Source organism: Nomascus leucogenys, chromosome 6, assembly GCF_006542625.1.
Source record: "Nomascus leucogenys isolate Asia chromosome 6, Asia_NLE_v1, whole genome shotgun sequence".
Classification (NCBI taxonomy): domain Eukaryota; kingdom Metazoa; phylum Chordata; class Mammalia; order Primates; family Hylobatidae; genus Nomascus; species Nomascus leucogenys.
Window position 1 is genome coordinate 117,795,759 of NC_044386.1, and position 13,943 is coordinate 117,809,701.

General features: G+C 48.4%; 2 protein-coding genes across 4 annotated transcripts in view; one reads left to right on the top strand and one right to left on the bottom strand.

The window, feature by feature from the left end:
- Window positions 1-10,784, top strand: part of SYNM (synemin) — a 31,257-nt gene extending 20,473 nt beyond the window's left edge. Inside the window, exons 3-5 of one of the 2 annotated variants that reach the window (XM_030815069.1) lie at window positions 1,847-1,917; window positions 4,478-6,924; window positions 7,837-10,784. In XM_030815069.1, the coding sequence (XP_030670929.1) occupies window positions 1,847-1,917; window positions 4,478-6,924; window positions 7,837-8,145 (2,827 nt within the window). In that variant the 3' untranslated portion in view covers window positions 8,146-10,784. Of the gene's footprint in view, window positions 1-1,846; window positions 1,918-4,477 lie in introns of both variants that reach the window. The other variant, XM_030815068.1, reaches the window with a different exon arrangement.
- Window positions 10,785-11,424: 640 nt separating this feature from the next.
- Window positions 11,425-13,943, bottom strand: part of TTC23 (tetratricopeptide repeat domain 23) — a 111,162-nt gene continuing 108,643 nt past the window's right edge. For both annotated transcript variants that reach the window (XM_030815074.1, XM_030815075.1), the window contains exon 11: window positions 11,425-13,248. In XM_030815074.1, coding sequence (XP_030670934.1) covers window positions 13,131-13,248 — 118 coding nt within the window. In that variant the 3' untranslated portion in view covers window positions 11,425-13,130. The remainder of the gene's footprint in view (window positions 13,249-13,943) is intronic.

Below are 13,943 nucleotides of genomic sequence, written 5' to 3' on the forward strand. Positions count from 1 at the left end.
GATGGTAAAGGCCTAGAAAGGGGAGGCTGTGGGGCTGTATCTTGTCCCCTGAACCGGGCCAGAAGCCCCACGCAGGGCTGGTGCCTGTCTCGTGTACTTCAGGGTCCTGAACTCTATGAAGGTTTGGTGATGCTTTGGAATTCTGGAAGAGGAGCAGAACCATTCCCCTTGGAGGGGTGGGGAAGACGTATCTGGACAGCAACATACCTTCCGTTCTAACTTGAGCAGCTCAAGGGAGAGGCCCCGTGGTACCCGAGGTTCACAGCTGAGCCAGGCCGGGAGGATCTGAACTAGAACCTAGTCTTCCTCCCCACGCCCTGCTCTGGCTCCTCAGCTGTAGGACGCCACCCCTTCTGCTGCTGTCATCCTGAGGTGCAGACCCTTGGAGCCTGGCTTTGACCCTGAATGTTCCTCTGATTATATAGACCTCAGAACTTGCTCAGCAGTGAAAGCTGTTTGTGTTCCTGGAATCTAAAATGCTTGGTCATGAGGGTGTGGGATTAACGGGTTGGTGTCCTGTTTCCTGGCCTCTGCCCTGAGCGAAGGGCTGGGGCTCTGGACTCGGGCCCCTGCACATCCACCGTCCACCCACAAGTGCTCTGCAGTCACCGCTCCGGGGCAGGCCCGCTGTGTGTGCCTTCGCGAGAGTGCCTCCCGCCTCCTTTGCTTTCTTCCAGCCGCTCACAGGGTTCTCATGTTCATGGGGCTCACCATGTTTCAATAGATGGAAATACAACTCAGTGCAGTTTGTCCAAGCTGCCAAGTCCCTGCTCGGGTGTGGGCACCCTGCTCCGTTTTTGTGCCCAGCTCTCAGCCATAAGATTGGCATTTCTCAGTGGGCTCTGGTTCTGGATGCCTTTTGCCGTGTGCAGTGTGTTTCTTGGAACCGGAGTTAGTGACTTCACGTGTTGCTCTAGCAGCTGAGAAACTGTTGCACCCAGAGCTGCCAGCAGCCCAAGGGGTCTTCGTGAGTGACTGGCTGACAGGCATCCTGGTGCTAAGCCCCTCACCAGCAGGCTGGGTCTGCTGGGACCACTCTCCTCAGCTCTCGATCTGAAGCAGTTAGACGTGAACAACCTAATGAAGCCTCTATAATTTTAGAACTCTGGAGCAGACATAGCCAAAGAAATCACCTCGTTCAGTACTTCTCACCATTAAAGGAGATAACAGGATGTCAATTTGGATGAAGTGAGGCCCCTGGGGGTGGCAGTGGGAGGGGCTCCTGACGGGCGGCGCTTTAGCACTACCTTTTCCGTCTGCCTGCCTTCTACTTTTTTTCGTCATCTCCAAGATGACCCCCTGGAACACAGTTTGAAACCACAGATGCAGTTTGGCTGCCTTACAAGTGTCAGTCCCTGCTGTGCTCCTGGTCAGCCCTCTGCAAGCTGTGACTCCAGGAAGACCCCAGTCGGGGGTGTAGCTGCTCTGGGGCCCTCTAGCCTGGGGTGACAGGCCATGCCTGGGGCTCACATCTCTCCAGTGTCCCCTTGCTCCTGCTCCTCTTCACCCTGGACTGAGAAAGCTTTCTAGAAGGGCTTGGCTCGTCAGTACTGCCGAAGCCCTGGCCTGGTCATTTTGTTCACTGGGCTAGTAGGGGTTGAGCGCCATGCTGGGTGCCAGGGATGTGGCGGTGAGCAGAGCAGGCGGCCTGGCCCAGGTCTGCTGAGGCTGGTGGGTGGGCTTGCCAGCCCTATGGTGCAGCCCTGCCCGAGTCTCCTCTTCAGGTAGAAGTCCTAAAACATGTGACACTATGGTCGTTGGCCACATACCACATACTACGTTTTATTAGAGGCACTTCTTCTTCTTTCATTTCCTAATGAATTATGTTTTTAAATTATTTTTACAGGGCCTTATTGGAAGGAGAAAGTAATCCAGAGATAGTGATCTGGACTGAGCACATTGAAAACATGCCACCAGGTAAATAAAAGCTAATGATTTAACTTAGCTTTAGGCATCTGAACTGTTTATTCTGTGGTAGGTAGTAAAGCACTGTCATCTGGAAGAAGGGGTTAGATACACTGTTTAGATAACAGGAGTTCATCTCTATTTAAGTACCAAATAGATTTTAGTTTAGTGTGACATCATTTCAATTATGTGAATGAGAAGGTTTGGGAAGGTGCTTGATAAACTTGGTCCCTCTCTCGACAGGATGCAGGAGCGGAAGGGGCTGATGGCACTGGGCAGTGTGAGGGCGAGCAGGAGTGCACATGAACTTGTGTTTCACAGCCCTGGAAGGGACACTCCGTCCATTTCCAGACCAAGGGGTTATGGTTGTTACACCAGTAGAGGGAGGTATGGCCTTGGATGGCAGGCAGGCAGCCCTCTGGAACCTGCTACCCTAACAGGAAGAGATAGGGGAGTGGTTACATTGTGTCCACCACCCTAGGTTGGTGTGGGCAGCTCAGGAAAATGTGTCCTGGTGCCTTGAAGACTATCTTATTCAGGCCGAGAGCCTCAGGACAGGGCCCATCCTTCCTATGGCTGCAGAACTGACGTAAGATAATTAATGTTCATTAGAAAGATCCTAAGAAACTGAGGGATAACTTGTTTTTTAACCTTTTAAAGCCCTATAGAATCTTAAAGAGCTCTGGATAAGCAAGTGTCAGTTAAATTACGTATAGAATGTTGAGTTCACACCTTAGGCAGCATGGTTTTAGTCTTCATTGTTTCTTTTAGGCACCTCATGGATTTGACATGTCACTGGGTTGAGAAGAATATTTGAGTTATAATCATCTATAACTGGAAGGGATCTGGTCTTAGACAACATGCAGCAAATTTTCTTTCTAATTTTGAGAGTAAGTTTGAAAAAAGCAAAGGCGTTCATGGAAGGGTAGGCATTGGTCAGCCTGCCTGGCATCAGTTAACATATGACATCTATAAAATAAGAATTAACTCCCCAGATTTCAAGGTTTACTTAGTTACCTACATTTTTAAGCTGTGGATACCTAAGTTTGGACATCCATCGTGTAGCCTAGAGAGAGGGGAGAAGGAAGAAAAGGGCCCAGGAGCTCCGAGGAAGACCAACAGTCTAAGCCAGGGCCCTGCTCAAATTTTCCCAGTAGTAATTTTGGGGCCGAGGGAGAGCACATGGAGGGGCTAACGGCCTTTGCTATTAACTTGCTTCATTCATTCATTCATTCATTCATTCATTCTTTTTCAAGCTTCCTGAAGGAAATAGAGACTTAATGTTTGTAAACTAAATTTGTTCTGGCAATTACATATTATGCCAAAAGCTTTAGAATAAAAATTACTAGTTGGGAATTTTTTTATTAGACTTTGAGCTTCTAGATAGTTCTGTTCTGTTGAGTAAATGTACAGATAAGTTCCTAGGTAATGAACTTATCAATACTTACTAGTGTGCTTGTGTTTCTTTTATAATATTGCATAAAATAATGTTGGCCACTTGCCCACTAGCCGATAGATCTAAACCCAATCTGTAATCTTCCATATTTGTTGTTGAATCTTAACGATAAATGAGGTGGTTCCTGCACTGTTGCTTGGGGGTTCATCTTCTGGGACTTCTCAGTTGGATCAGTAGGATCAGTTGACCTGAAAAGAGGAGTCTTGTAGAAAATGTCCTGGCCTGGTCTCTTTCCTGTACCTTGGGATCTGTCCAAAGGAGGCCTCTGGCCTTGGCTCCATAAGAGAGAGAGAAAGCCTTGTCCCCGCTAAGCCAGCCGGGGTGTGGGTAGACACCGGGGCACTCTCGGGGTGGACGGTGCTCCTGGCTACGTTCTAACCACCAGCTGCCATTCCTAAAGAGCAGTTTACCCTGCTGGGGTTTGGACACCCCAAAGGGTAGCATTGTCTGCAAACAGCCTGGAGCAAAGCTGGAAGCCCTGAGGACTCCCAACTTTAGGATCATGACACTAAGACAGACTGGGGTGTTTCTGCACTGGCTCCTTTTCAGATAAGTGTTAAATGTAAAATAAAAGAAAGCTTAAAAAAGTTAAATTCTTTAATACTTGTTGGCCCAATATGGAAATCAGTGAAAAGTAAGAGTATATTAAATAGTGGAGGATAATGCTATTTGTTGTTTAATAATGACATACTTTGTAATTATAGAGCTCTTCTCTGCTAAAGTAAGTAAATTAAACTTACCTCAAAAAGCAGAAATTAATGATTTCAAAATAAAAGATTGTGAAATTTCAGCCACAAAAACGAGCACCTCTGACCTTTCTGGGATATGCATTGTGCTTTGTGATTAATGTTAAGACGAGTGAGTATTTTAATATCAGTAACTGGAGAACGTGTTAGGCTGAAGTATTTGTAGTGCTACCTTTTATTGTAACAGGATTTTGTAAACTGCCAAAAAATAATTTGGGCACCAAATATAACTTATTTTTATAATGAGCTTTCTGTGGTAACAGTATATATTTATTATGATGGAATGGGATTTGACCTGCAACAATGCTTTTAGATGGAAAAGGGTAATGATGCCTGTCATTTTAATGAACCCTTTTTCCAATTTCTACAGAATTCAGACACAAATCCTATCACTATACCGACTCACTATTACAGAGGGAAAATGAAAGAAATCTATTTTCAAGGCAGAAAGCACCTTTGGCAAGTTTAAATCACAGCTCGGCGCTGTATTCTAACCTGTCAGGGCACCGTGGATCTCAGACGGGCACATCTATCGGAGGTGATGCCAGAAGAGGCTTCCTGGGCTCGGGATATTCTTCCTCGGCCACTACCCAGCAGGAAAACTCATACGGAAAAACCGTCAACAGTCAAACCAATGTCAGAACTTTCTCTCCAACCTATGGCCTTTTAAGAAATACTGAGGCGCAAGTGAAAACATTCCCTGACAGACCAAAAGCTGGAGATACAAGGGAGGCCCCCGTTTACATACCTGAAGATTCCACAATTGCCCGCGAGTCATACTGGGATCGCCGAGACAATGTGGCAGCAGGTGCTTCGGAAAGCACAGGGTCACGTGAGAGGACCGTCATTCTGGGAAAGAAAACAGAAGTGAAAGCCACGAGGGAGCAAGAAAGAATCAGACCAGAAACCATCCGAACAAAGCCAGAAGAGAAAATGTTCGATTCTAAAGAGAAGGCTTCCGAGGAGAGAAACCTAAGATGGGAAGAACTGACAAAGTTAGACAAAGAAGCGAGACAGAGAGAAAGCCAGCAGATGAAGGAGAAGGCTAAGGAGAAGGACTCACTGAAGGAGAAGAGCGTGCGAGAGAGAGAGGTACCGATTAGTCTAGAAGTATCCCAGGACAGAAGAGCAGAGGTGTCCCCGAAAGGTTTGCAGACGCCTGTGAAGGATGCTGGTGGCGGGACCGGTAGAGAGGCAGAAGCAAGAGAGCTGCGGTTCAGGTTGGGCACCAGTGATGCCACTGGTTCTCTGCAAGGCGATTCCATGACAGAAACCGTAGCAGAAAACATCGTTACCAGTATCCTGAAGCAGTTCACTCAGTCTCCAGAGACAGAAGCATCTGCTGATTCTTTTCCAGACACGAAAGTCACTTACGTGGACAGGAAAGAGCTTCCCGGGGAAAGGAAAACAAAGACTGAAATAGTTGTGGAGTCTAAACTGACTGAGGATGTTGATGTTTCCGATGACGCTGGCCTGGACTACCTTTTAAGCAAGGATATTAAGGACGTGGGGCTGAAAGGCAAGTCAGCCGACCAGATGATAGGCGACATCATCAACCTCGGCCTGAAAGGGAGGGAGGGGAGAGCAAAGGTTGTCAACGTGGAGATTGTCGAGGAGCCCGTGAGCTATGTCAGCGGAGAGAAGCCAGAGGAGTTTTCTGTCCCATTCAAAGTTGAGGAGGTCGAAGATGTGTCCCCAGGCTCCTGGGGGTTGGTTAAGGAAGAGGAAGGTTATGGAGAAAGCGATGTCACATTCTCAGTTAATCAGCATCAAAGGACCAAGCAGCCCCAGGAGAACACGACTCATGTTGAAGAAGTGACAGAGGCAGGTGATTCAGAGGGTGAGCAGAGTTATTTTGTGTCAACTCCAGATGAATACCCCGGGGGGCACGACCGAGATGACGGCTCGGTGTATGGGCAGATCCACATCGAGGAGGAATCCACCATCAGGTACTCTTGGCAGGATGAAATCGTGCAGGGGACTCGAAGGAGGACACAGAAGGACGGTGCAGTGGGCGAGAAGGTTGTGAAGCCCTTGGATGTCCCAGCGCCCTCTCTGGAGGGGGACCTGGGTTCCACTCACTGGAAAGAACAAGCTAGAAGCGGTGAATTTCATGCCGAACCCACAGTCATTGAAAAAGAAATTAAAATACCCCATGAATTCCACACCTCCATGAAGGGCATCTCCTCCAAGGAGCCCCGGCAGCAGCTGGTGGAGGTCATCGGGCAGCTGGAGGAAACCCTTCCTGAGCACATGAGGGAAGAGCTGTCCGCCCTCACCAGAGAGGGGCAGGGCGGGCCGGGGAGCGTTTCCGTGGACGTCAAGAAGGTCCAGGGTGCTGGTGGCGGTTCTGTGACCCTGGTTGCTGAAGTCAACGTCTCACAAACTGTGGATGCCGATCGGTTAGACCTGGAGGAGCTGAGCAAAGATGAGGCCAGTGAGATGGAGAAAGCTGTGGAGTCGGTGGTTCGGGAGAGCCTGAGCAGGCAACGAAGCCCAGCGCCTGGCAGACCAGATGAGGAAGATGGAGCGGAGGCCCTGGCTGCTGGTGTTCGCTTCAGGCGTTGGGCCACCCGGGAGCTGTACATCCCTTCAGGCGAGAGTGAGGTTGCTGGTGGGGCCTCTCGCAGCTCGGGACAGCGCACTCCCCAGGGTCCAGTGTTGGCCACTGTGGAGGTCAGCAGCCCCACAGGCTTTGCCCAGTCACAGGTGCTGGAGGATGTGAGCCAGGCTGCAAGGCACATAAAACTTGGCCCCTCTGAAGTCTGGAGGACTGAGCGAATGTCATATGAAGGACCCACTGCAGAAGTGGTGGAGGTAAGTGGGGGAGGTGACCTAAGTCAGGCAGTGAGCCCGACTGGAGCCAGCCGGTCTGTGAGGCATGTCACGCCGGGTCCTGGTCAAAGTCCACTGTCCAGAGAAGTCATCTTCCTAGGCCCTGCCCCTGCCTGTCCGGAGGCAGGGGGCTCGCCAGAACCTGGCCCAGCAGAGTCTTCTGCAGATTCGGACGGATCGGGGAGGCACAGCACATTTGGCTCCAGACAATTTCATGCTGAAAAGGAGATTATTTTTCAGGGCCCCATTTCTGCTGCAGGGAAGGTTGGTGATTATTTTGCAACAGAAGAGTCAGTGGGTACCCGGACTTCTGTCAGGCAACTCCAGTTAGGCCCTAAAGAAGGGGTCAGTGGGCAAATCCAGTTCACAGCTCCACTTTCAGACAAGGTGGAGTTGGGTGTCAGAGGAGATTCTGTACACACGGAAGGGTTGCCAGGGAGCAGCACATCCATCAGGCACATCAGCATCGGGCCTCAGAGGCATCAGACCACCCAGCAGATAGTTTACCATGGGCTGGTTCCCCAACCGGGGGAATCTGGTGACTCAGAGAGCGTTGTGCACCGGGCCACTCACAGTCATACCTCAGGTAGACAAACCATTATGACTGAAAAGAGCACCTTCCAAAGTGTCATTTCTGAATCTCCCCAGGAGGACAGTGCAGGGGACACAACAGGGGCAGAAATGACATCGGGCGTTAGCAGATCCTTTAGGCACATTCGACTAGGTCCTACAGAAACGGAAACCTCTGAACACGTTGTCATCCGTGGACCCGTGTCCAGAACATTTGTGCTTGCTGGTTCAGTGGACTCCCCTGAGCTAGGCAAGTTAGCAGACAGCAGCAGAACGCTAAGGCACATTGCACCAGGGCCCAAAGAAACTTCGTTTACCTTTCAGATGGATGTGAGTAACGTAGAGGCGATCCGCAGCCGGACACAGGAAGCGGGAGCTCGCGGTGTGTCTGACCGTGGTGCCTGGAGAGACGCGGACAGTAGCAATGACCAGGCAGTTGGCGTGAGCTTTAAGGCCTCTGCTGGGGAAGGAGACCAGGCCCACGGAGACCAGGGCAAGGAGCAGGCCATGTTTGATAAGAAGGTGCAGCTCCAGAGAATGGTAGACCAAAGGTCGGTGATTTCAGATGAAAAGAAAGTTGCCCTCCTCTATCTAGACAATGAGGAGGAGGAGAATGATGGGCATTGGTTTTAATAAGCAGAAACATTTTGTTTTAATGGCATCCTGTTGGCGACGTGCCAACATCCAAAGGCCTTAACTTACTTTAAGAGGCCGAGGGAGTCTATGAAAATCTCCCCTTTTTTACTTTCTTAAAGAGTACTCCAGGCATTGTCAATTTACTTTATAGTTAATCCGTAAAGATTTCCAGTTAATTCATGCCTTAAAAGGCACTGCAGTTTTATTTTTGAGTTGGGACTTTTACAAAACACTTTTTTTCCTGGAGTCTTCTCTCCACTTCTGGAGATGATTTCTATGTTTTGCACCTGGTCACAGACATGGCTTGCATCTGTTTGAAACTACAATTAATTATAGATGTCAAAACATTAACCAGATTAAAGTAATATATTTAAGAGTAAACTTTGCTTGCATGTGCTAATATGAAATAACAAACTAACATTTTAGGGGAAAAATAAATACAATTTAGACTCTTTCTAAAAAGTCTTTTCAAAAAGAAATGGGAAATAGGCAGACTGTTTATGTTAAAAAAAGTTCCTGCTAAATGATTTCATCTTTAGGAAAAAATTACTTGCCATATAGAGCTAAATTCATCTTAAGACTTGAATGAATTGCTTTCTATGTACAGAACTTTAAAAAATAATAGTGTTTATGGAGAGGACAGCTGTAGTCTGTTGTGCTATTTCACATTCTATTTGCACAGGTTCCCTGGCACTGGTAGGGTGGATGATGATTGGGAATCGCTTACGGTACCATTTCATTTTTTGGCACTAGGTCATTAAGTAGCACACAGTCTGAATACTCTTTTTTGTTATAGCCTAAGTTCTGGAGTGGCCAGTTCCTATCAGACTGTGCAGACTTGCGCTTCTCTGTACCTTATCCCTTAGCACCCAAACATTTAATTTCACTGGTGGGAGGTAGACCTTGAAGACAATGAAGAGAATGCCGATGCTCAGACTGCAGCTGGGCTGGCAAGCTGGCTGTGTACAGGGAAATTGGAAACACACAGTGGACCGTGCCTCCTAAAGATGCTTTTCCCAACCCTCCATTCGTGGGATGCAGGTCTTTCTGAGCTCAAGGGTGAAAGATGAATAACAACCATGAACCCACCTCACGGAAGCTTTTTTTGCACTTTGAACAGAAGTCATTGCAGTTGGGGCATTTTGTCCAGGGAAACAGTTTATTAAATACAAGGATGTTTTGGGGAAGGAACTGGGTATCTTTCCTGCAGCCCAGCACCGAGATACCCAGGACGGGCCTCGGGGGTGAGGAAGGCCCCCATGCTCATGGGCCACAGAGTGTGGACCTGTAGATAGGCACCACCGAGTTTAAGATACGATACTGGGATGAGCATGCTTCATTGGATTCGTTTTATTTTACACATTGGTATTGTTTTAAAGTTTACATCTGCAAAGTGTAGCATCACATATAAAAGGTTTCGCTAGCAGCACAGCATTTTTTAGTTCAGGCTAGCTTTTTTCACATAATGCTGTCTCAACTGTATTTCCTGTAACACGGTATCATAGCACTGACTGTAGTGCACTGAGGAATAACAGTCTGAGGTAGCACCACCCTCAGGCAGCCTACAATGACAGCACTGGAGGGTCTTCCCTCTCAGATTCACCTGGAGGCCCTCAGACCCCCAGGGCGCACATCTCCCCAGGTCCTGGGAGCAGCTACCACAGGTAGTTTCCGGAGAGCGCGTTTTCTTCATTGGTAAGTGGAGGAGAAATGCAGCACAGCTTTCAAGATACGATTGTAAAAACACCGTGAATCAGAGTATGGAAAGAAAGTTGATTTGAATGGCAAGTTTAAACCTTTGTTGTCCATCTGCCAGATGAACTAGTGATTGTCAGACTGGTATGGAGGTGACTGCTTTGTAAGGTTTTGTCGTTTCTAATACAGACAAAGATGTGCTGATTTTGTTTTAGCTGTAACAGGTAATGGTTTTTGGATGGATGATTGACTGGTGAGAATTTGGTCAAGGTGACAGCCTCCTGTCTGATGACAAGACAGACTGGTGGTGAGGAGGCTGAGTCTATGTGGGTTCAGTTTGATGTCAGTGTCTGGGCTCATGACTTGTAAATGGAAGCTGATGTGAACAGGTAATTAATGTTATGACCCACTTCTGTTTACTTTGGGAAATATCTTGGATCTTAATTGTCATCTGCAAGTTTCAGGAAGTATTCTGCCAAAAGTATTTACAAGTATGGAATCATGAGCTATTGTTGGTTGCTAAATCTGTGAATCACCCGGGAGTGTGCCCTTGACATTGTGACAGGTCACCCCAAAGCTCCATGTCCTTTAAAACCAGTCACTCTGGACACAAGAGAAATCAACTTCGTGGTTGGATGGGGCCGGAACACAACCAGTCTTTTTGTATTTACTGTTATTTAGACAAAACTACTCACTGAGTGTTTCTCAGTTTCCTACTGGTGGTTTTGATATTGTTTGTTTAAGATGTATATTTAGAATGACATCATCTAAGAAGCTAATTTTGCTAAACTCCTGTTCCCTACAATGGGAAATGTCACAAGAATGTGCAAAAATAAAAATCTGAGGAAAAACCCACATTGTTCCTAAAGAGAATGAATATTTTCAGTAGATTCTGATGTTTCCTTTGAATTCGAAATAAAGAATCTGTGTGTTGACATGCATGTTTTTAGGGTAGCAGAGAATTACTCGGCAGACTATATATGAAAAGTTCCAGTTCTCTAATTCCTCACCCAAATCAGAACTCAATATTGGGAGCACAGAGCTAGAAGGCATGACAGACAGAGCATAAGCCAATTGGCTTGTAATCAAATATACACTGGACAATTTGTGGTAAAAATGTCACCATCACAGCCTGAAGGATTAGTGGCAGCAGGATACCCACGAGCCATCCCATTTGGGATGGAGAGGTTTCTTGGGATGTGGTCCTTTGAGTGCTAAACCCAGGACTGTCCTGGGCATACCAGGACAGTTGGTTACCTTATAAGTGCAAATTGGAGGGTTAACCAAGAAATGGCCATGGCCATTTCTTAGGGGCTTGAAAAAACTGAGGTAGTTTGAGACAAAGGAATAGCTAGATATCTTTACCTGTTTGTAACCTTGTAGCCCTTTAGCAAAAATAGAAGAACACAAGTAGCTGCAGTCTTCCTCTCTTGTTGAAATCAACAGAACTAACAGATGGGAGACATTGGAGAGAACATTCCTCAATTCATTGTTTCCTGGGGTGGGGGCGCTAAATTTTAAAAATGTGTTTTAGTTTTTGTGATTCCAAGCTACTCTTCAAGAAATACAGAAAGGAAGAAGTAACATCAGAATTCACATTTATTTCAAAAACTCAGCATGGACTCTCAGTTCAGGCTGCTGTAACAGAAAGCCATAGCCTGAAAGGCTTAAACAACAAACATTTGTTTCTTACAGTTCTGGAAGCTGGGAAGTCTCAAGGTGCCAACAGATTCACTTCCTGGTGAGGGCTCTCTTCCTGGCCTGCAGATGGCTGCCTTCTCACTGTGTCCTCACATGGTGGAGAGAGAGATTGTCTCTCTGGTGTCTCTTCTTATAAAGCACTAATCCCATTCATCAGGGCTTCACCCTCATAACCTAATCACCTCTCCAAGGCCCACCCCCTAATACCATCCCTTTGGGGATTAGGGCTTCAACGTGAATTGGGAGCATATGAACATTGGGAGCATATGAACATTCACCCCTTAGCCGACTCCACCCATGTCAACTAGATAGGACACACGGTGAGTAGTGACCACATCTTACACCTTTTTAGCACACTGATGTCCGACAGGCCTGGGTCTGGGACCAGTGTGTATCAGCAAGCATGGTCTGTGGGGCCAGCTGTCAGGCTCCTGAGGAAGACAATGGTCCCTGCTTCTCTCCACCGTGGTGGCTCTATTGAGTTTATTTTCCCCATCAATAGTGGAGGTGGTGCCCTGCACAAATGGCCCTAGGGTGGTTTGGATGTCCCATTAGGGGCTGAAGGGGAGGGCCCTGTGCTGCAGTCTGCTGTCATCTTAGCACCAGCCTGCAGCCTCATGGCGACAGTCTGTGGGACCAGGGGAGGGAGGGGAAGGGACGGCACTGCCCACATCTGCACCCCTACCCCTGGGTGTTCCATCCACCTGGATCTGGCACTGGATCTCCTCGTTGACGTCGTGGAGAAAGGTGCTCAAAGCTTCCTGTTCGACTTTGCCATCCTCACACGACTATGGCCTCCTTCCAGGGGGGCTGAAGACTGCTGTGTACACGATAGTGTGCCAACTCACGAAGCAGCTCCAGGTGGCGTCCAGGTTCGTCCTGCCTGCAGTGGAGGCCACAGGAGGGATGCGAAGCAGCAGGGAGTCTGCGGTCCTCCCCTCGCAGCCTCCTGCTAGCCTTTCTTTTCACTCCCTTACACCTGCCTCCCGGGCCCCAGGCCAAGTCAGGTGTTGGCCTCCTGCCCCTCCTACTGGGCTCTTTCCCAAACCCCTTTTCAGGCTCCAAAGAACTCGGAGGCAGAGGCTGCACATTGAAAACACATGCTGATAGCGCGTTCAGGTTTCCCTTCATTAGCGTTTTCTTCTCATGTTATTCTCAATCCCTATTAGCCTCCTATAAGAAAGGACTTTCTTCCTGAATTTCACTGTTCCAGATCTGACTCCAGATCTATGCAAGGAGCTGTGTGTACAAGCAGATGCCGGGCTGACTCCTGCACAGGGCGCACTGAACTTTTGAAGAGAAGTTTTTCAGCCACAGTAGTGCTGATGGGTAAAAATTCTTGTTGGTAAGAAAAACCACTTAGGTGATAGAAAACTGCTTTATAGCATATATCACCCTGAAGGGCATCCACTGTCAAAATGTGGCCCACGGGAGGCTTACGGTCTCACTGATGCATGTTGGGGCCAACAGTTGGCCTTGGAAATCTATCCTGACTGTTGAATTCCATTTTCTAGGCGGAGACGATTTGTACAGCACCCTAAATGACAGTGCCCAGGAATGTCCTAGGCTTTTTCAGGGTGGGGGCCTCAGTCTGCTGTTGTGCCAGGCTGGGCCTTCCCCAGCAGAGTGTCCTGAGGGATGCTGGTGCAGAAGGCCACTTTGGCTTTCGATGCCTGCCTTGGCTTCGAAGCAACCTTGGGGGCCCTGCAGACAAGCAGAGGGTGGGGTGAGTGTGGTGTCCCTCAGCCCCCCACACCGTTCCCATCCAGCCTTTGCTGCCCAGCAGGTGCCCAGACCCATTCATGAGAAGCCTTGGGAGGGGCTATAAATGAGAGGAGAATTGTAGCACAGAGCATAAAATGAGATGTTTTCCTCCCATCTTTTATTTAAAAAAAAATTTTTTTTTCATACAGCGTCTCACTCTGTCACCCAGGCTGGAGTGCAGTGGCCCAATCTCAGCTCCCTGCAACTTCCGCCTCCCAGGTTCAAGCAATTCTCGTGCCTCAGTCTCCCGAGTAGCTGGCATTACAGGCACATGCCACCACGCCTAGCTAATTTTTGTATTTTTAGTAGAGACGGGGTTTTGCTGTGTTGGCCAGTCTGGTCTCAAACTCCTGGCCTCAAGTGATCCACCGCCTTGGCCTCCCAAGGTGCTGGGATTATAGGCATGAGTCACCTGGTCTGGCCCCTCCCATCTTTTAAAATCACCTGTGACCATCCTCACTGAGCTGAGGCACTCAACTTAGCTGGCTTGGTGAGCAGGACATGGGTGAGGAGGATGGTCAGGGTTGCGCTGGAGGCCTCCCTGGCTCGCCTTCCCTGCCCTCAAAGGGGATGGCGCCCTGCTGGCCAGGTTGTCTCTGCTCCGGGCTGTGGCCCTGTTTCCCTGAGCACAGACT